Here is a 20,935-nt window from a genome sequence, read left to right as displayed (position 1 = left end):
ACTAAACTTGTGTTTACTGTTAAAATTGAATCTGAAGCATTTCATGTTTGTGTTTCAGTGAGAGGGCCAAACAAAATATGAATCATCAGGCCATATTTCAGTCTGGCATCTGACTTGACCAGGGACAACACCAACTTGGATCACCACAGTGGACATAAATGTACACGTGCAGTGCATCAGTGGCAGAAAATTCTACCTTCCTCGAGAGGAAGATGCATTCCATTTATAGTGGCTAACATCCAACATATTGAGAAGACCAAAACCATCTTTAATGTTTACTTCCACCTTCAGCAGGAGCAGCACTACTTCAGTTGTTGATTAGTCACTGGTAGTAGAGCTACTGTTACATGGAAAACTGGCAACGATATAGAACACTATATTGGGCACAAAAATTGCTGGAATCTTAACAGTATTTAAGTTAGCCTCGTCTAACTAAAATAACAAGCAAGCCTTTTTAAACTTTGTCACAAATGACTATTGAGGAAAGTATCATTAGTCCTTTAGCAGGCAGTCAAAAATCAACTGCATGCAAGAGTAACATTTGATTTCTCATTTCAATAGTTGTCCAAGGGGACACAGTATAATTTATTAACAAATCTGCTTATAACTTTCTTTTTTAGCAGATGATAGGCTTAATTTTGAGTTTGCCTTTCAATTATTTTAACTGTAGTTTTCAATATTTCTAATATCTCTTACAGTCAGTGTGTTTGCAATAAGACTTCCAAGTGATTGCTTTCCAAAAGTAAAGCTGTTTCCATCTCTCCTATGTTTCTTTGCACCAGTTATACTACTGCATCAGCAATCAGGAGATGGGACTGGCAAGGATTTAATACCAAACAGCCTCAACTATTCAATGTTCTTTTGAAACTAATTCACGTGTTGTTTTGACACCACACTAATTGAGTTTGATCCAAGGTATATAATGTAACACATTTCATCTTTTGACCAACTACAATAACTATAAATCAAAATAACTACAAATCAAAATTTGATTTCTGAATAGCTCTGAACAAAAACAAAATTGATACTAGCAAATGTAAATGATGAATTTTCCAAAGATCAACTAATCTGAATTGGGATGCTTAGAACATAGGTATATTAAATTTTAAGGTGTAAATGTTATTAATGTCAAACAATCAGCATGTGGGACATCAGATAAAGGATATTGCTAGGATACAAATCCAAGAAACAATGGTAATAAACTATCCAACTGATTATACATAATAATGAAGTCCAAGCTACCATTTTTCTTAGATAAGATGATATAAAGTATTTGATGCCATTCTAACATGGCATCCTTTCCCATGATTTGACTCATTAAAAATCCTCACCTAAAGCAAGACTAAGAGAATAACTTCCATGAAATTGCTCATGGTCACAGTTCAATAACTTTCAACACTGCCATTAGGTCCCATTTGAAAGCATCACTTCAGCAGAAAAACTGCAGCTCATTTCTTTTTGTTAGCTACACCTGCAGCTTTAATATTATGACCATCACCACTACTCAAAATACAAAGTCAAATCAAAGGTGCTTCTCTAGAATATGAAATCACTCATCCAAAATTAGATTGCAGAAACAACTCCATTGTTTCCAGAGAGATATCCTTCAATTGAATCCAATGAAGATTCACAGTTGAACATATTGGTTCTTATGAAATATAAGTCTGCTGGCAGAATAATTACATTACAAAGGCCATTGTTCAAGTATATGTAGAGGCACATGAACAGATAAGTGCTGGTCATTTTATAAGATGAAAATTTGAAGAACATAACCAAGTTATTTTTTCTCACCTATTTTAAAGCACGAAGGACAGGCCTGCTTAAATTCATGCGTGTCCGACAGCGGATTTCTACCTAGTGTTTGTGTGGATAATTCATTTGCTCCCATTTCTGATCCTCTTGACAAGCCACTTCCATTTTGACCTATAACTCCTATATTTCTGTTACTACTGAACAGACTGGTTGTACTATTTAGCTGTAGAAAGAATGAATACAGAAAATGTTTGCTAAGTATTTTTACGTGTACTGAAAATTGCAAAGTAGAAAATCATTTTCATACCACAATCTGAATTTTTAACTTTAAAATGTGACATACATTTGACAAATGCCAGTGTGTGGACCTGAGGCAGTCAGGTGAGTGAAGAAGCACAATTTCATATTTTTAATTATAAATTAGAAACAAAAAGAGACCAACTTAATTTTTGGTGTTTTTCTAAGAAAATGAAAAACAAGCTTGGTGAAATAGATAAGTTTTAAAAGCTGGAATTTGAAATATAAATTTGCGTTTTTAAAAATTAGAACATAGAACATAGAAACAGATTTTCCAAATAGTATGACTGAGTTATAATCAGCTATTATTTGCACAAACAAAATAACAAAGCAGCAGCTTTCCTTTACAATTCCAGTCGAATTATTCATTGCTCTGCTGAAGAGATATATTCCCATTTAAAGGTGGGATTTATATAGTGTCAGGATATTATAAGTGATATGTCAAGATATGGCTCTTGAAAAAAAACTATTTTTCTTTTATTTTAGCTATAAAGTATTAACTAGCTTTAACTTCACCATGAATAGTTAAAACAATAACTGTAGATGCTGGAAATCAGATTCTGGATTAGAGTGGTGCTGGAAAAGCACAGCAGTTCAGGCAGCATCCGAGAAGCAGGAAAATCGATGTTTCGGGCAAAAGCCCTTCATCAGGAATAGAGCTACTCTTGATGAAGGGCTTTTGCCCGAAACATCAATTTTCCTGCTCCTCAGATGCTGCCTGAACTGCTGTGCTTTTCCAGCACCACTCTAATCCCTTCACCATGAATATCCATGACATTTCTAAGAGATGACTGGTCTGTTCATTTTTATAAATACATTGCCTCACCTCCTTGCTTACTTTAAACTTAAACATATTGTATAGGTTCTCAGAAAACAAAATATAATGTACATGGATTTACAGAACATTGCACAGATGTGACTAAGATGGACACCTCGCATGAGATTTGCATTCAGATGAATCGAGAATGTAAGTACGTTAACAATTATGTATCTGGAAGCTACTGGAAATATCCCGACACAAAATTATAATTTTCATGTAATATTCCACCGGACAAACCTCATCAGATTCAGTAACACCAGAAAATTAAGTTTTACATTTTAGTTAAAAATAAATAAAACGTAGGATTACTTTTGCTATTCTTTATCTAACAAAGTGCGGATTCAGAAAGAAAATAGAACATAGGATAATTATCAAAGAAAGGAATAGAAGATATAGGGTATTTGTGGTACTACTACCAATGTACGCCAAGGTTTAACTTCCCTCATTTGACAAGTACACAGAAAGCCATGCATTATTGCAATCCCTTCTCCAACCGAAGGGAATTTAAACAATCTTTTCTGGACATTTTGTGGGCATTACTATATGTGTTACTTATTTGGTGAATCCAAAAATGAAGTTCCACATCAAAACTGATAAATTTATCTTGGAGGGTAAGGCTGAGTTCAAAGGAAATACCAACAAACACTTACCAAGCTTTTTCTTCTGGGGGGAAAAAAAACTTTTTTTTTTGGTTCCCACTTGCTTTTCTGGCTATTTAAACCCCACAACAACGCATTTTCCTACACATTTTAATTCCTTGCAGGAACAAGGTTCCACAGGCAGTGCCTTGTGTGTTGTTAATAAGCTGTTCCATTATGGTCACCATAATCAAAGTTAATCCCAAGATCAAAGGAATAGTCTTTTTTCAACAAAAGCAAAATAGTGCCAATGCCAAAGATTTGAAATAAAAATTTCAGATCTGAAGAAATGTGATATGGGATGCAAAAAACATTAGATCTGTTTCCCTCTCCAAGCAAGTTGTCAAACCTGCTGAGTTTCTATTGCACTGTTTTTATTGTAAGCTCCTCCTTCATAGGCTTGAAAGGTGTGGCACTGGAAAAGCACAGCAGGTCAGGCAGCATCCGAGAAGCAGGAGAGTCGATGTTTTGGGCATAAGCCCCGCATTAGGAATTCCTGGTGAAGGGCTTATGCCTGAAATGTCGACGCTCTTTTTCCGCGGATGCTGCATGACCTGCTGTGCTTTTCTAGCGCCACACTTTTTGATTATGATTTCACTTTCTCTTCCTCTTTCATAGGCTGCCAGTTAACAAGAACCACAGTCTTTTCAATTATTTCTACCCTCCATCCCAGCTGTCTGTACCAAGCGTTACTCCCTCGTCATCCTTGATCACCTTTTCATATTAGCCATCTTCATTCTGGGATTCCTTCTGTCATCCCATTATTCATTTATAGGTCAAGATATATTTCACCCTGGCTTCCCACACTTAAGTCTTAAAATCTCCTTATACCCCAGAGATCATTCAATAGTTTTCTCCCAATCTCATCTTCCATGCTTTTTCAGCTGCACCAGCTCTTTAAAGTTTTGCTGTCAAGTGCGTCTGCTGTCCCAACTGCATGGTTAAGATGCTAGTCTTGCATGTTTTATTTGGTTGCACTGGCCATTTAATTTTTATTCTATTTCCTACGTTGCCCCACCTTCTTTCTTTTCAACTTCCCTGTATTTATCAGCAGTACATTTGGTGACTGCTTTAAATGAACAGAATATTTGTTGAGCCAGTTACTGACCCAACTGTCAGAGCAAGACACCAAGGACTTATTGAACTGCCTCATAGCAACCTAACAAGAGATCTACTGAATGAACTAAGTTTACACAATTAATAATGACACTTCAACAAACATGGTAAGAAAGTGAAGGAAATTTGCACTAAAATAAGTTAATCTTGTAAGCTACTACTCATGGACATGATAGTTTCAAAGTCTTGCCATTTTCCTCTTTTGCACTGTATGCCTCTCTCATTTTTCATTACTGTCTCCTCCTCAGCCTCTCTTTTCAGGCAATTTTTTTTCTTGGTCTATCTCCTCTCTTCTGTATGCCTCATTCCTTTCTCCTCTCAACTTTGCACTCTTCCATGCTTTTCTCGCTCTATCACTGTGCAAGCCTCTCATTCACTTTCATTTTCGTTCTCTGCATGTCTGTCTCCTTCTTTCTCCAATGTCTCACACAGTGTTCTTTTCTTTCCTGTCACCTACCAAAGAGATGAGAAGGTAGATTTAAGGCTGCAAATTTCAGATAGCTGCAAAGGAAGAGAAAGAAAATTGTATTTATATAGTGCCTCTCACGTCCTTGGGACACCTCAAAGCATTTCATCAAATAGTAGACCTCTGCAGCACTGGAAATGCCGACTTCCTCAGAGATATTTATTTAGCCTCATTCCCCTGCCTTTGGCCCTTTCTTGTAATGTATTTATTTTAAAAGCATGTTAAAAACTACCATGGATTTTGCACACATTGTTGGTGCATCCCATACCCTTAAAGGCAAGTGAGTAAAAATAATTCCTCCCAATCCATTTTATTTAAGGAACCTGGAGCAAAATAATCTTCTGTTTACAGTTTCTAGTGACCAGAGGCAGTAGTGTCTATTTGATTAATTGAAAGCATTCAGTGGCCTGGACATAATAAGCAACAGTAACGATATTGAAGTTGTGTTGCCCTTGAGAAAATGGTGGGGAATTGCCTTTTTGAACTGCTGCAATCTGTAATGCTTATTTCACTACTTCAAAAGTTTAAATTAAATGTTAAAGATAAAAAAAAATTTCAACTGCCTACTTTTTCTGCCTGTGAGAACATTTCAATGTGACTGATGACTTAGCTCAGCTTTCTGACATAGATGCAGCATACCTGGCTGACCTCTTGAACTGATGCCAGAGGCAAACAGCAAATAAAGATCGCTGGATCTTTGTGGGGAGGTTTCTTTGAGGTTAGTGGTGTGCTGCTGATTTTTTGGAAGCTGCAAAGCCTATCACAATATAGCACCTCCATGTGTCTATTATAATTTGCCTCTCTTTTCATAACTAGAGATTCCTTATCGGTATCGTCACTCTAAGTGAATATCTTCTCCACCCTGATCTTAAAGTAGGGAAGCATATCTGGACAAACATTCTACAAGTAACTTTACCAAAGATTTGTACTGGCTGGCCATTACGTCTTTGCTTTTGCACTCTATTGTATAGCTCTATCTGTAAAGCCAATGATCACTTAATTTAAAATAAAAATCTGTTCTCCCACTTTAACATCACAATCCCAAGCTTTTTAGTTCCTCTGTTCATCCAGTTTTAAAAACATTTAAGGTGTATTTCTTCTCCTTATTCTTCACCACAAAACATCGTAATTTTTGTGTATTAAATAAAAAACAAGGAAATTCAGTCCGTCTATGCCTTCCTTCCTGAAGTTAGTCTTTCAGTTAACCATTTTGATGTTATCTTCAAATTTTACATAAAATCCTTTACTGCCTTCCTTTATGGCTGCCTGACCTTCCCTCAAACAACTTAAATCTTGTTATTCCTCTTTGACCTCCAACATTCCACTTGATTTCTTTTGCTATTAGACCTCGATTTAGTGTGTTCCTTTTCAGTCTACATTTACTTTGAAATTTTCTACTCACTCAAAGATCTTTAGTTTTTTTGCTGCACCCGTTTTATTTCTTGCATTTATTCTGTAATCAATTTTACTTTTAATGGTGGATGGGAGTTGCTATAGGAAGATGCATTGCTTTAATATGGTTAGTAACAATTTTAACGATCAGAAGAGTTTTATGTCACATTCAATTCAAGGTAATCACTGCAGAGAAACATAAAGGGAGGTAGACAGGAATATAGGATTAAGGCAACAATTATTATTTTACTGCAGGGCGGTGCAGGCTCAAAAGGCTGAATCTCCTGGTTCAGTTTCTAATTCATATGTTTGTAACTGCATCTACTTGTCAAGGCAGGAGTAGTACAGATAATAGTAGGTTGGTCATTAAAGATAGATATGAAAGTTTAAATAGTTAACAACAAAATGTGCTTGCTTTTACAATTTTTTTTCTCGATCTCTTTTCCTTTCCCTCCGTCAACTGAACTGCCCCAATAACACTAAATATAGCCATGTTGTTCAGCTGATCATGTGCTATAAAATATTGAATCACAATATGTGTTACCATACACTTTATCAAAATTAGCATCAATTACAGTTACTCACAGGCAAGTAAGAAGAGGTACTGTTATGTCCTTGTATGCCAGCCCCGACTCCAAGACCTGGGGGTTTCGCTTTCAAAGAGAAAAGTTAACGTGAAAATACTGCAGCGTTAAAGCCTCAGACTCCTTCACAACCAATGATGTATCTATGTCCAAGTGCAGTATGCAGATCCATTAATAAAACAATAGCATTGACTGCCTTCAACGCCTAGTTGAAGAGTACTCAGATTTAGTCTAAAAATGTAAGGAGCTTAGCTTGGGAGGAAAATAAAGCATATGGCTATAACTTTTATTCAAGTTTATTCAAATCTTACCAAGAATTTCTTTGATTGCTTTTTCATGCTAGTTTTCTCCTAGGTAAAGAACCATGAAGCAAAACATCACATTTGTCAAACCTCTTCTCTGAAGCCAATTATATGAAACATGCCTAAGTGTTTTCATTCTAAATAGCAGCTTTCAAAAGGGTGACAGTTTGTTCTGAAATTAACCAAATCAAGAGACTTCACTTCAGGTTGGAAATGTAAATGTTGCCAAGGCTGCTTCACTACAAACAACCCTCAGCCCAGTTGGAACTCACTGTCCTTTAAAAGGGAGCCACTCCAACTGGAAAACATTGATGAATTCTCTAATGAAATACTAATATACTGCAGATGCTGGAAATCAGGGAAGGTGAGAGATCCGGTCAATGATAACGATAAAATAGTCAATCACAAAGCAATTTGTCCTTGACCTCCAAGTCCTGGAAACTAACAACTGAGGATTCCACATTTTGGACTACAGAAGTGGAGATAATCAGCATAAAAACTAATGCCATCCATTTATTGTAACCAGGAACAAGGAAGAGGTTTTGCTATGATTTGCATAGGCCCTTCAATTCTGTGGGGCTAGCTTTTTGTATAAATGGAGGCAGAAGTGGGGGGGTTCTCACACCTGTACACATGAAGTGTCAATACTATTGTCTGATTGAGGGCTGCTCGCTTGTTTTGTCAAGATTTCACCATTCTAAAAGATTTTTTCTATTATCCTCCTTACAGACAAAGTCACTTCAAGAGTTTTGTGAGAAAACAAGACCACGTAAATTCGTCACCACTTGGCATTCTCCTGATCTTGAGGAGATGGCCTGCAGGGGATGTCCTCAGTGAAGTTCCTAATGTTGAACAACTACACTAGAAAGGTATGAGCAACTGCTCACCTATTTAAGGTCTATAGGAAAGCCAACAGGCAGAAAAAACATTTCCAATGAATGAAGACAAATTCTTATTTAATAATCAAATGAAGAACATAGTTTATCAAATTTAACAAATTTTGATCCAATATTTAATGGACATTTCTTACCTCTCTGAGATTCCATAATAGGTAGAGAATCTAAAGAGTCCATTCTTGAACCAAACGTATCATATGGTAGCATATTCATGGATAATGAATACACTGACGGCAGAGTCACTGAAGGAATACTATTACTTATAACTTGGGGTGGTGGCACCAAAACAGAACTAGGACAAGGAATACTGGAAGGCATTTTGGCTGGCAGGCTAGAAGAAATACTTCCTTTAAGATTCATGGGCTTCTGCAAAGTAAACAAGTAAATCAAACCAAATTTCATTGTGGCACAAACAATTCACAATATCAGAAAATAGCTACAAGAACAATTTTGCATATATGCACTGCCTGATCACGTACACCTCAAAGCATTTCACAATGAAGAGGGTATCTTTGAAATGTAGTCACAGGTTTTTAATATGTAAATATCATAGCCAAATCACAAATGGCAAGAGCCCATGAACTACAATGAATAACCAGAAAACCCTTTCTTCACGTGGTGTTAGTTGTGCCATGACTGTCAACAGAAAACCCAAAGTGTGCCGTGAGGTCTGGGAAGCAGACACACCATTGGTTGAAAGATTCAATCAAAAGACTGCCTCCAATCAAGCTGCACAGCCTCAGTTCTGCTGAATGGTCATTCACTATGCTCAAACTTGCAATCTTGTGACTTACAAAGTAAGCATACAATCGACTCTCTTGCAAAGTTATTAACTTCTGACAAATAAATATACCTTCTCTTCCACACATATTTGAAGCTTTTTAAACCACATCCACCCACAAAACAACTTAAAAGATAACTATACCCGAATTAAGTGTGTCACTGAGTAACGTACTTCCAGTAATGGGCCAGGGGCAGATCTCAAAATCGAAGTGGAGTAACTCAAATGATATCTAAAGGTTCTAAAATATTGCCCTGATTCATCATATCTCTAAATTCACACAAATTTTAAGATATTCTTCTCCAAATTCATAGGATATTTAAAGTTTTATTTACCGAAGCAGCTGCAAAAATAATCAGTTATGCTATTAGATACATTTGATTTATCTATATGAGTGAAAGTTGAAAATCAGTGCACACCAAATCATGACATACCATGAAGAAGCAGATTAGGAAATGTGCCTTTCGGGAGATTCTTACAAAGAAACATCAAAGTAATAAGTCAACTACCACCAATTAAGATAGCTACTTGGGAGAGAAAAATGGAGAAGAGTTTTGTTTCAAGACAAGTTTACAACAAGCCAGTAATTAATTTTTCTCATCACCTTGGCTGCTTCTTTTGTTGAAAATAAGTAAATTAGAAAAATGTGTTTTATGAGACACATGCAAAACTAGAAAATGTTAGTGATAAACAAGGACATTTTCATTCAGAAAATCAGTGTTCAGCAAGATATTAAAATCTCTCATCAGGCCTGAAATGCTAGAACTCAAAGATTCTATTAATGACATCTGAGTTGCATCTTCATAGACAAAATCAATAATAAATCTTTTTCAAAGGAGTATAATTACTCTTAAGATTTTGCAATGGCAATTAAGTAACTTTAGTTGAATATTAATCTGATTTTGAATACCAATATCTAGAGATATCAGTTCAATATGCCCAGGGAGATAAAAATATACTTGTGCTCTGAGACACAGTTTATTTGGGTGCGACTGTCAATAACAATCTATATTTAAACAGCAGCTTTTAATAATAGGTGCTTTCATAGGATCATTAGGCCACAAAATATGAAATAAACCACCAGAGGATATTTCAATTATACAGCTTAAAAATATGGCAGAATTCTGTGCACAGGAGAGTTATGTATATAACTGCAACATGCTTAAGTGTCTGAGCTCCTTTACAATCATTCTTGAAGATCTACAAAACTAGTCCACCATCAAATCTAAAGATAGAAGAACCCTCCAAAAACACGTATTCAGAGTGGTTCCTTTGTACTGCAATCAGACTTTCATACAAAGCAGGAAAAAGAAATGTTCGAGTTGTCTGTTGGAAACCCTCAGGAATTGTATTTTTAATGGAAAATAATAATTGAAAAGATAATCTTTGACTTCTGGTTTCATTTATGCAGTGTTTTAAATTTATCCATTCCACGGGTGTGGGCATTACTTACTGGGCCTGCATTTATTGCCCATCCTCAGATGCCTTTGAGAAGATGGTGGCGAGCTGCCTTCTTGACCCGCTGTAAGGACATGCACAACTGTATTAAGGAAAAGGTTCCAGGATTCTGACTAGTTGACTGAGTACTGACAGGAATTTAGTTGGTCTTGTCAAGTAGATTTCATTGTTGTAGCTGTATTAGAACAGCACAGCCAGGGCTGCAACTAGTTCTGAAGCATTTCTGCTTTCATTACTATTGCTGGAACACTGTCAGTCAGTCCCGTAGCCTTTGCCGTATCCAGTGCCTTCAAATGAAGACAGCGATGCTGTGGACATCTGGAGGAAGGTATAATAGATCATCCACTCAGCAGTTCTGGCTGAAGATCTTTGCACTAATGTGTCAGACTCCTTCATCATTACAGGAGTTCACTGAAGAAGGAAATCAAGAGGGCAAAAAGGAGGCACAAGACAGCCTTGGCTGAGAAGATTAGGGTGAATCCAAAAAGGTACTTTAAGTATATTAAAGGAAAAAGAATAACTAGAGAGAGAACAAGGCCCCTCAAGGACTAAAAGTAGAGCATGTACGTGTAGAACTGCAGGAGATGGGCAAGGTTCACAATGAATATTTCTCCTCAGCATTTACCATGGAAAAAGACATGAAGACTTGAGAACTAATGGGAGGTGATGGATGATATCTTGGGGACAGTCCATACCACAGTAGAGGAGGTGTTGGATGTATCAGAATGTATGAAGGTGGATAAACCTCCTGGTCCTGAGCAGAACAAGAACACTGCTCAGAATAGGCTAGAGAGGAAATTGCAGGGACCCTGCCTGATATTTTTGCATCATCGTTAGCCATGGGTGAGGTCCCCGAATCTAAAGGGTAGCAAATGTTGTGCTATTATTCAAGGAAGGCTGCAAAGAAAAGCCTGAGAATTATAGACCAATAAGTTTAACATCTGTGGTGGGAAAGTTACTTGAGAAGATTCTGAGGGATAAGATAAAAATGCATTTGAAAAGACAAAATTTGGTTAGGAGTAGTCAGCATGACTTTGTTGGTAGGACATCATGCCTCACAAATCTGTTAGAGTTCTTTGATGAAGTGATCAGAAAGGTTGACGAGGTCAGGGTGGTAGACATAGTCATTATGGATTTTAGTAATGCCTTTGCTAAGGTTCCACACTGTAGGCTGCTCTGGAAGGTTAGATCACATGGAATCCAGGGTAAGTTGGCAAATTGGAATTAAAATTGGCTTGATGGTAGGAAGCAGAGGGTAATAGTGGAAGGATGTTTGTCTGACTGGAGGCCTGTGAGTAGTGGAGTGCCTCAGGGGTTGATGCTGGGCCCATTACTGTTTGTTATCTATGTCAACAATTTGGATGAGAATGTACAAGGCATGATTAGTAAGTTTGCAGAAGGCACTAAAATAGATGTATTGTGGACAGTAAAAAAAGGTTATCAGAAATTGCAGCAGGACCTTGACCAGCTGGGGAAGTGGGCCGAGAAATGGCAAATGGAGTTTAATACAGGTAAGTGTGAGGTCTTGTATTTTGGAAAGGCAAATCAAGGTAGGAGTTTCATGGTGAATGGTAGAGTCTTAAAGAGTGTAGTGGAATAGATAGGTCTTGGAGTTCAGGTGTACAGTTCTCTAAAAGTGGAGTCACAGGTAGACAGGGCAGTAAAAAAAGGTGTTTGGCACACTGGCCTTCATCAGTCAGGGGACTGAGTATAGAAGTTAGCAAGTTCTGTTGCAATTATGCAAGATGTTGGTGAGGTCGCACTTGGAGTCCTGTGTTCAGTGTTGGTACCTTGTTACAGGAAGGATGTTATTAAACTGGAAAGAGTGAAGAAATTTACAAGGATGTTGCCTGGATTCAATAGGCTAGGATCTCTTACTTTAGTGCATAGGAAACTGAGGGGGGGAACGTATAGAGGTGTATAGTATCATGAAAGGCAAGGATAGGGTGAATGCACTCAGTCTTTTTCCCCAGGACTGGGGAATCAAGGATTAGACCATCAGTTTAAAGTTAGAGGGGAAAGAATAAAAGGGAATAAAAGGTGGCACGGTGGCTCAGTGGTTAGCACTGCTGCTTCACAGCGCCAGGGACCCGGGTTCAATTCCAGCCTCAGGTGACCGTCTGTGTGGAGTTTGCACATTCTCTCAGTGTCTGTGTGGGTTTCCTCCGGGTGCTCCGGTTTCCTCCCACAGTCCAAAGATGTGCAGGTCAGTGAACTGGCCATGCTAAATTGCCCATAGTGTTAGGTGCATTAGTCAGAGGGAAATAGGTTTGGGTGGGTTATTCTTTGGAGGGTCACTGTGGACTTGTTGGGCTGAAGGGCCTGTTTCCACACTGTAGGGAATCTAATCAGAACCTGAGGTGTAGCTTTTTTACACAAAGGGTGACATGCAGATGGGTGAGCTGTCAGCAGAAGTGGTTGAGGCAGGTGTATAAACAACATTTAAAAGGTATTTGGACAAATACATGGATAGGGAAGGATTAGAAGGATATGAGCCCATTGCAGGGAAATGGAGGCAGATATTTTGGTCAGCATGGACGAGTTTGGGCCAAAGGGCCTGTCTCTTTGCTGTAGGACTCTATGACTCCATGAGGATGGGGATAGTTGTGAAGTCGCCTCCTCTACTGAGTTGTTTAATTCATGACAGATGGGGTCAGGCAATAGAGTTTGGATCTGATCAATTGGTCGTAAAATTATTTTTCACTGTCTATCTCTTCCTGAAGTCACTTTGAATGTATGCAGTTCTGTAGAATCATAGAATCAAGCAGTACTGAAGAGGCCTTCAGCCCATCAAGTTGTTACCACCAAACTATGCCAAATCAACTCTCATCCAACGTTTCAGCACTAGGAACATAGCTTGAATGTTATGAAGCAAAAGGAATTTTGAGGTATTGTGCCTTTTTCATAACTAAGCAAAAGCATGGGAACAATTCTCTGGTCCATTCTCCAAGCCAACAGCTCAACTAATCAGACTTGTCAACCATTTTGTATCTTGTTTCACACAATATAAACTGTCCTTCCCTTCAAAATTTGGCATTCTTACATCTGCCCTGATGAGTGCAGGACAAAAGATTTCAACAGCATCTCTTCTTTCAGCATTTCTCAAGTTCTACACTATCATGTGATTAATTATGATTTTCAGGAATTCACAGCATTAAACATTCTTAGTGATATTATTTACTGAGGCATAGTATTTTGTGAGAAGTTCAGAGTTCTATTTTACCATTTGAGTATCTTCAACAGTGGACATTGAATCTAACAGCTCATCCAAATCGTCTCCTATTTTGTCACCATCACTGAATTCTAAACGTGACTCAGGCACTGAAAAAGGTACTTCTTCTCCGTTCACCAGTGCAGTATTGCACAGGCTGGTTTTCTTCGACAGTTTTGGAGTGGGTGATGCAGAATTAGAAATGACTGGAATTGAGGCTGAATCACATAGTGTTTGAGAGATATCATCCAAAGAGACAGATGAAGAAACAGAAGGTTCTGAACTCACTGCTGGGAAATCTGCGAAAAGGAAGTGATAATGTCAAATTGATAATTCTCGCCTCATAAAAAGTTATTAATTAAGATTTAATCTACAAATGATCTCTTAGGTTACAAAAGAAAAGCATTTCAAAAAAAGCATATTAATAAATTTCATCCACTAATTCTCTGTCAACTTTTAAATATAATATACTTTCACAGCCCTGTTTTATCTGACCTCTTTGGGAATATGAATGCCTAATCATTGGAAAAGTGATAACAGTAGTCAGACCTCTTGTGACAGCAAGAACAAACATGACAAAATTAAGCTCCTTTTACCTATTTCAATATCTTCAACAGAATCCAAACCACTGGTAGGCTAAAGAGAGAGAAAAGAAAGCCATTTATAATTATGTTCACCAAACTCATAAAAAAGACACACTCTTATGATATGAGATTATATAACTCCTTAAATATTCAGTTCCTAGTTCACCTCTATTATGTGACATGAACCTTCAAAGTGCACAATTTTTATTTAATTGGCACTCGTATGTAAAGTGGTCAGGAAGGCGTTATATTGTCAACTGATATAAATTTTCTATTTGATGGTTCTAAGCGAGAAGCTAGGAGTTCCATAGCTTTTTACAGAGACATTCCACCTTTGAATCAACTATATGTTGGTCAAAAGCAATGTTTCCTTTTCTTCATCCACCATTTTGCTCTTTTTCCCATCCTTTCAATATGTGCTAAGAGCAAGGGCAGGTAGCACATCCATGTAAGGCACCTCATTCAGCTGGTAAGCCAGGGACACAGCAGTGTAGTTTACCTCCACAACTCCTTTCAGTGAAAGATATTACAATAGTTTTAAAAAGAAAAGGGCTTCTAAATCCACTTAAGCTGTACAAAAATTAAGTTCACAATTAATTTTCTCAGTCCCCACAATCCAACTATTTAAATAAGCAATTGATTATTTTATAGGTTACATTTCCTATTAGTTTTATTATCTCTCCATTTTCAATGATCAGCTGGACAGGGAAACAAAATGGTGTTTTACACCAGTATTGCTTCAGATGCTATAAAAAAGGCTGCCCCAATATGCTTCACATAAATCAGGAAAAAAAATAACATTTTACTTAATCTGAGAGCATGAAGGTTTGGCACCAAATGCATTCCATTGGTCATACGCTGTTTTAAACAGGTAATTAAAAAGTTTGAATATGCAAACAGCGAAACTTAAAATGACAAAAATTTGAATTTTCTGAGAAGCTTTCCAGATTTATGTTTACATTCGTCACAATATAAAGCCAACACTTTTAATATTACATTCTCAAATTTTCAAGTTACCAAGGGAAAGTTTTACTTTTTGGAGGAATAGTTCCCTTACACCCTGCTAAAATAAAATTTCTTTTTGATGTAACAATCCTCTTGCACAAGTATTTTAAACATGCCTGTTGTATCAACAAAACAATCTGAACGAATCACCAAAAAACTTGGCTCGAAGCTCATGGATATTGAACACATATAATACCGAACACTCAAAAATTAACAAGATGGTACTTACTTGGTTAGAAGATTCAGCAGAAGGTAAAGAGCTGACAGCAACAACAGGAGTCAAGGGAGGCTAAAAAGAATGATGAAATGTTCTATTAAAATAACAGCACAAAGACTCTGAATGAAAACTTAAGATATTAGCTCACAGTAAAGGACTGGTACTCACCTGTGTTCTAACATAAGCCTTTCGAATTTTTAATCCTAATTTCTGAGCCAGTTCCTGGGTTAATTTTATTACAAGATCGTCCTGAAATATAAAATTTTAATACATTTCTTGATTAACCCTTAAAACTAGATTTTTGTACAATTAATATATGCATAATAGGCAACAAAGGTTTAAGAAGCACATGCTGAATTCCAAAATGGCAGATCACAATCTTAAACTAACTAAAACAGATGAACAAAACCACTGCAAAATTCAGTGGGACATTAGGATTTATTATAAATCGATAGATGATCAATGACTTAAAATGCACAGTAATGATTGCAGTACAGGGGATGTGTTGCCGATGCAGCTTGTAGATGTTGCAGGTTGCATGGGATATACGGAAACCACATCTGTAGTAAATCTCTGTGGTTCGAGCAGCTTCAGCTCAGAGTCAAGAACCAGAGCTGTAGAACACCTGATTCATCAGAGAAAGGGATGGTTACCCAGATACTTAGTTCCAAAAGGCTGTCAGAGAGAGCAGGGAATATCTGTGGGTAAAGCAGTTAAGGGGATCGAGAAGCCAGAAGTGGAGGAATATCAGCCCTTATGACTATGCAACTGGTTTGAGGTTCCTGCAGCCTTTATGGATGAAAACGAGTGCAACAAAGTGGATGAGTGAATTAACCATGGCACAATGCTACTAAAGCTATTCAAATATGGGGAGTGAATAGGATGATAATGGTTGAAGGAATCATATATTAAAGGGGGTATACACAGTTGTCCATAGCCAAGAGCAACAGTCCAGAAAGATACACTGACTGCCAATTCCAGGTGTTGTGCAAGTTTCACTGGGCTGAAGAAAAATTTGGAGTTGGAGGGACAGGTTAAAGTTGTGGTTCTTGATGTAGAATCATAGAGAGGTGTACAGCATGGAAACAGACCCTTCGGTCCAACTCATCCATGCCGGCCAGATATCCCAACCCAATCTAGTCCCACCTGCCAGAACCCGGCCCATATCCCTCCAAACCCTTAGAACATAGAAGAATACAGCGCAGTACAGGCCCTTTGGCCCTCGATGTTGCGCCGATCCAAGCCCACCTAACCTATACTAACCCACTATCCTCCATATACCTATCCAATGCCCGCTTAAATGCCCATAAAGAGGGAGAGTCCACCACTGCTACTGGCAGGGCATTCCATGAACTTACGACTCGCTGAGTGAAGAAACTCTTATTCATATACCCATCCAGACGCCTTTTAAATGTTGCAATTGTACCAGCCTCCATCATTTCCTCTGGCAGCTCATTCCACACACACACCACCCTCTGAGTGAAAAAGTTGCCCCTTAGGTCTCTTTTAAATCTTCCCCCTCTCATTCTAAACCTATGCCCTCTAGTTCTGGACTCCCCCTACCCCAGGGAAAAGACATTGTCTATTTACCGTAACCACACCTCTCATGATTTCATAAACCTCTATAAGGTCACCCCTCAGTCTCTGATGCTCCAGGGAAAACAGCCCCAGCCTATTCAACCTCTCCATACAGCTCAAATCCTCCAACCCTGGAAATATCCTTGTAAATCTTTTCTGAATCTTTTCAAGTTTCACAACATCCTTCCGGTAGGAAGGAGACCAGAACTGCACACAATATTCCAAAAGTGACCTACCCAATGTCCTGTACAGCTGCAACATGACCTCCCAACTTTGTACTCAATACTCTGATCAATAAAGGAAAGCAAAACAAATGCCTTCTTCACTGTCCTATCTATCTACGACTCCACGTTCAAGGAGCTGCGAACCTGCATTCCAAGGTCTATTTGTTCAGCACACTCCATAGGACCTTACCATTAAGTGTATAAGTCCTGCTAAGATTTGCTTTCCCAAAATGCAGCTCCTTGCATTTATCTAAATTAAACTTCACCTAACACTACGGGCAATTTAGCATGGCCAATTCACCTAGCCTGCACATTTTTGGATTGTGGGAGGAAACCGGAGCACCCGGAGGAAACCCATGCAGACACGAGGAGAATGTGCAAACTCCACACAGAGTCGCCTGAGGCGGGAATTGAACCCGGGTCTCTTGGCGCTGCGAGGCAGCAGTGGTAACCACTGTGCCACCGTGCCTTTGTAATCTGAGGTAACCTTCTTCGCTGTCCACTATACCTTCAATTTTGGTGTCATCTGCAAACTTACTAACTATATCTCTTAAGCTCACATCCAAATCATCTATATAAATGATGAAAAGTGATGGACCCAGCACTGATCCTTGTGGCACTCCACTGGTCACATGACTTCAATCCGAAAAACAACCCTCCACCACCACCCTCTGTCTTCTACCTTTGAGCCAGTTTATCTAAATGGCTAGTTCTCCCTGAATTCCATGTGATCTAACCTTGCTCACCAGCCTCCCATGAGGAGCCTTGTCAAATGCCTTAATGAAGTGCATATAGATCACCATTCCTGATGTACAGCTTATGACCAAAATGTCAATTCTCCTGTTCCTCAGATGCTGCCTGACCTGCTGTGCTTTTCCAGCATCAAACTCTCGACTCTAATCTCCAGCATCTGCAGTCCTCACTTTCGCCTCCATACAGATCACATCTACTGCTCTGCCCTCATCAATCCTCTTCGTTACTTCTTCAAAAAAACTCAATCAAGTCGTGAGACATGATTTCCCACGCCCAAAGCCATGTTGACTATCCGCAATCAGTCCCTGCCTTTCCAAATACATGTACATCCTGTCCCTCAGGATTCCCTCCAATAAACTGCCCACCACTGATGTCAGACTCACTTGTCTATAGCTCCACGGCTTGTCCTTACCATCTTTCTTAAATAGTGGCACCACGTTAGACATACTGAAGACCAGTAAAGAGGGTCTGCAAATCAAGTGGGCGGCACGGTGGGACAGTGGTTAGCACTGCTGCCTCACAGCGCCTGAGACCCGGGTTTAATTCCCGCCTCAGGCGACTGACTGTGTGGAGTTTGCACGTTCTCCCCGTGTCTGCGTGGGTTTCCTCCGGGTGCTCCGGTTTCCTCCCACAGTCCAAAAGATGTGCAGGGTTAGGTGAATTGGCCATGCTAAATTGCCCGTAGTGTTATGTAAGGGGTAAATGTAGGGGTATGGGTGGGTTTCGCTTCGGCGGGTCGGTGTGGACTTGTTGGGCCGAAGGGCCTGTTTCTACACTGTAATGTAATGTAATCTAATCTAATCTAATTAAGGTTTAAATTGAAAGATTGGTGAGGGAAAGATAATGTAAATTCATGGGGCACAGGTTCCAGTATTATGGAAAGGGGGATGCCACCAGACACATATTTCCCTTCCCTCGTCAGCTTTCCACAAGCACTTTACCCACTGGTACACCCTGGTCCACTCCTGTTCACTCCTTAAATTCCCACAGCACTTTCCCCTGCAATCACAGGTGTAATCTGCCCACTTACGTCCTCCCTCCTGCCAATTTTTTTTCAATCTAATTTACAGCATTCGTTGCTCACAATGTGGCTTCCTCGACACTGGGGAAATGAATTGTAGACTGGGCGACCGCTTCACAGAATACCTATGTTCTATCCGCTACAAAGACCCCAAGCTTTCAAGTTGCCTATCACTTCGGTACACCACTGTGTTCCCTGGTCAACATCTGTCTCAGGTTGCTGCAGTGCTCCAGCAAAGCTCAGTGCAAGCTGGAAGAACAACATTTCATTTTCTGCTTGGGAACTCTACAGCTTTCTGGACTCAATATCGAATTCAAGAATTTTAGGGCTTGAGGCACCTTCTCCCACGTCCTTACCCCAATCCACAGATTCCTTACAGTGTGGAAACAGGCCATTTGGCCTCCAAAGAGTAACCCACCCAGACTCATTCTCCCACATTTACCCCTGACTAATGCACCTACCCTATACATCCCTGAATACTATTGGCAATTTAGCTAATCCACCTCACCCCCACAATTTTGGACTGCGGGAGGAAACCCACGCAGACAGTGGGAGAATGTACAAACTCCACACAGACAGTGGCCCGAGGTGGGAATCGAACCCGGGTCCCTGGAGCTGTGAGGCAGCAGTACAAATCACTGAGCCACTGTGCCACCCCAAGCCTAGCCCTGTCACATGGTCTGCTATTACACACAATCCACTGTTAACCACTAACAGTCCCCATTAGCAGTTATGCATTCTCCTAGGAGAAAGTGAGGTCTGCAGATGCTGGAGATCAGAGATGGAAATGTGTTGCTGGAAAAGCGCAGCAGGTCAGGCAGCATCTAGGGAACAGGAGAATCGACGTTTCGGGCATTAGCCCTTCTTCAGGAACTGACAACCAGGAATCAACGATTCCTGAAGAAGGGCTAATGCCCGAAACATCGATTCTCCTGTTCCCTAGATGCTGCCTGACCTGCTGCGCTTTTCCAGCAACACATTTCCATCTCTGCATTCTCCTAGGCTGACCAGTCTCCACTCTGTCCAACTATACTCTCTCTTTCTACTCTATCTCCATCCATCATTTACTCCTTACCCCTTCCCCTAATTTCTGCCTGAAACACAACTTGTTCCTGGCTACCATCAGTTCTGAAAAGAGTCACTAGACCTGAAGTATTAATGTCTTTTCTCTCCACAGGTGCTGCCAGACCTGCTGAGTTTTTCCAGCAATTTCTGTTTTAGTTTCTGATTTCCAGCATCTTCAGTTTTTTTAAAAGCTAGGCAACTATAAGGGTTGGAGTTAAAGTAAATTGGGTTATAAGACAAGATAGAGATCAAAATGTTAAATGAAGTATTAGCAACTTTGATCTAAGATTTATCCCGGTGCAAAAGAAAGACTCTTTGCAAAGGATGCACTGCCCATAACTAAATAAGGAAATTAAGAATTGTATCAAATTCAAAGAAACAATGTACAGGTCTGCAAAGATTGGTGGATCAGATTCTAAGAACCAGCAAGGAGTGACTATAAACAAGAAAGGTTAAATCAAAAGATGAGAGAAAGCTCATTAGTAATATAAAAACAAATACTGAGATTTTCTTCAAATATTTAAAGAAGAAAAAAGTATAATTAAAGCTAATAAGAGCACACTAGAAACTGAATCTGAAGAATTGATACTGGAAACAAGGAAAGTGGAGGTATTGATCAGGTCTTTTATGTCTGTCTTCACATTTAGAAAACTTTCTGAATTTTTTTGCAAATAGTGACTGCTAAACTTAAAACAACTTAAAATATTTGCAAAGGGGAAAAAAGGTGGTGGAAAACTATTGTACCTAAAGACTAATAAGTCCCTGATGTGAGGTG

General features: G+C 39.0%; 1 protein-coding gene across 2 annotated transcripts in view; it reads right to left on the bottom strand.

Annotated features, from left to right (window-relative positions):
* The window catches only part of zc3h7a (zinc finger CCCH-type containing 7A), a 93,344-nt gene that overhangs the window by 37,349 nt on the left and 35,060 nt on the right, over positions 1 to 20,935 (bottom strand). For both annotated transcript variants that reach the window (XM_043711978.1, XM_043711979.1), the window contains exons 6-12: positions 15,688 to 15,768; positions 15,532 to 15,591; positions 14,310 to 14,349; positions 13,726 to 14,012; positions 8,398 to 8,629; positions 7,067 to 7,134; positions 1,792 to 1,975 (exon numbers count right to left, since the gene is read on the bottom strand). In XM_043711978.1, coding sequence (XP_043567913.1) covers positions 1,792 to 1,975; positions 7,067 to 7,134; positions 8,398 to 8,629; positions 13,726 to 14,012; positions 14,310 to 14,349; positions 15,532 to 15,591; positions 15,688 to 15,768 — 952 coding nt within the window. The remainder of the gene's footprint in view (positions 1 to 1,791; positions 1,976 to 7,066; positions 7,135 to 8,397; positions 8,630 to 13,725; positions 14,013 to 14,309; positions 14,350 to 15,531; positions 15,592 to 15,687; positions 15,769 to 20,935) is intronic.

Source organism: Chiloscyllium plagiosum, chromosome 21 (genome assembly GCF_004010195.1).
Source record: "Chiloscyllium plagiosum isolate BGI_BamShark_2017 chromosome 21, ASM401019v2, whole genome shotgun sequence".
Taxonomy (NCBI): domain Eukaryota; kingdom Metazoa; phylum Chordata; class Chondrichthyes; order Orectolobiformes; family Hemiscylliidae; genus Chiloscyllium; species Chiloscyllium plagiosum.
Note: the sequence above shows the minus strand (reverse complement) of the source record. Positions and strands in the feature narration are given on the sequence as shown.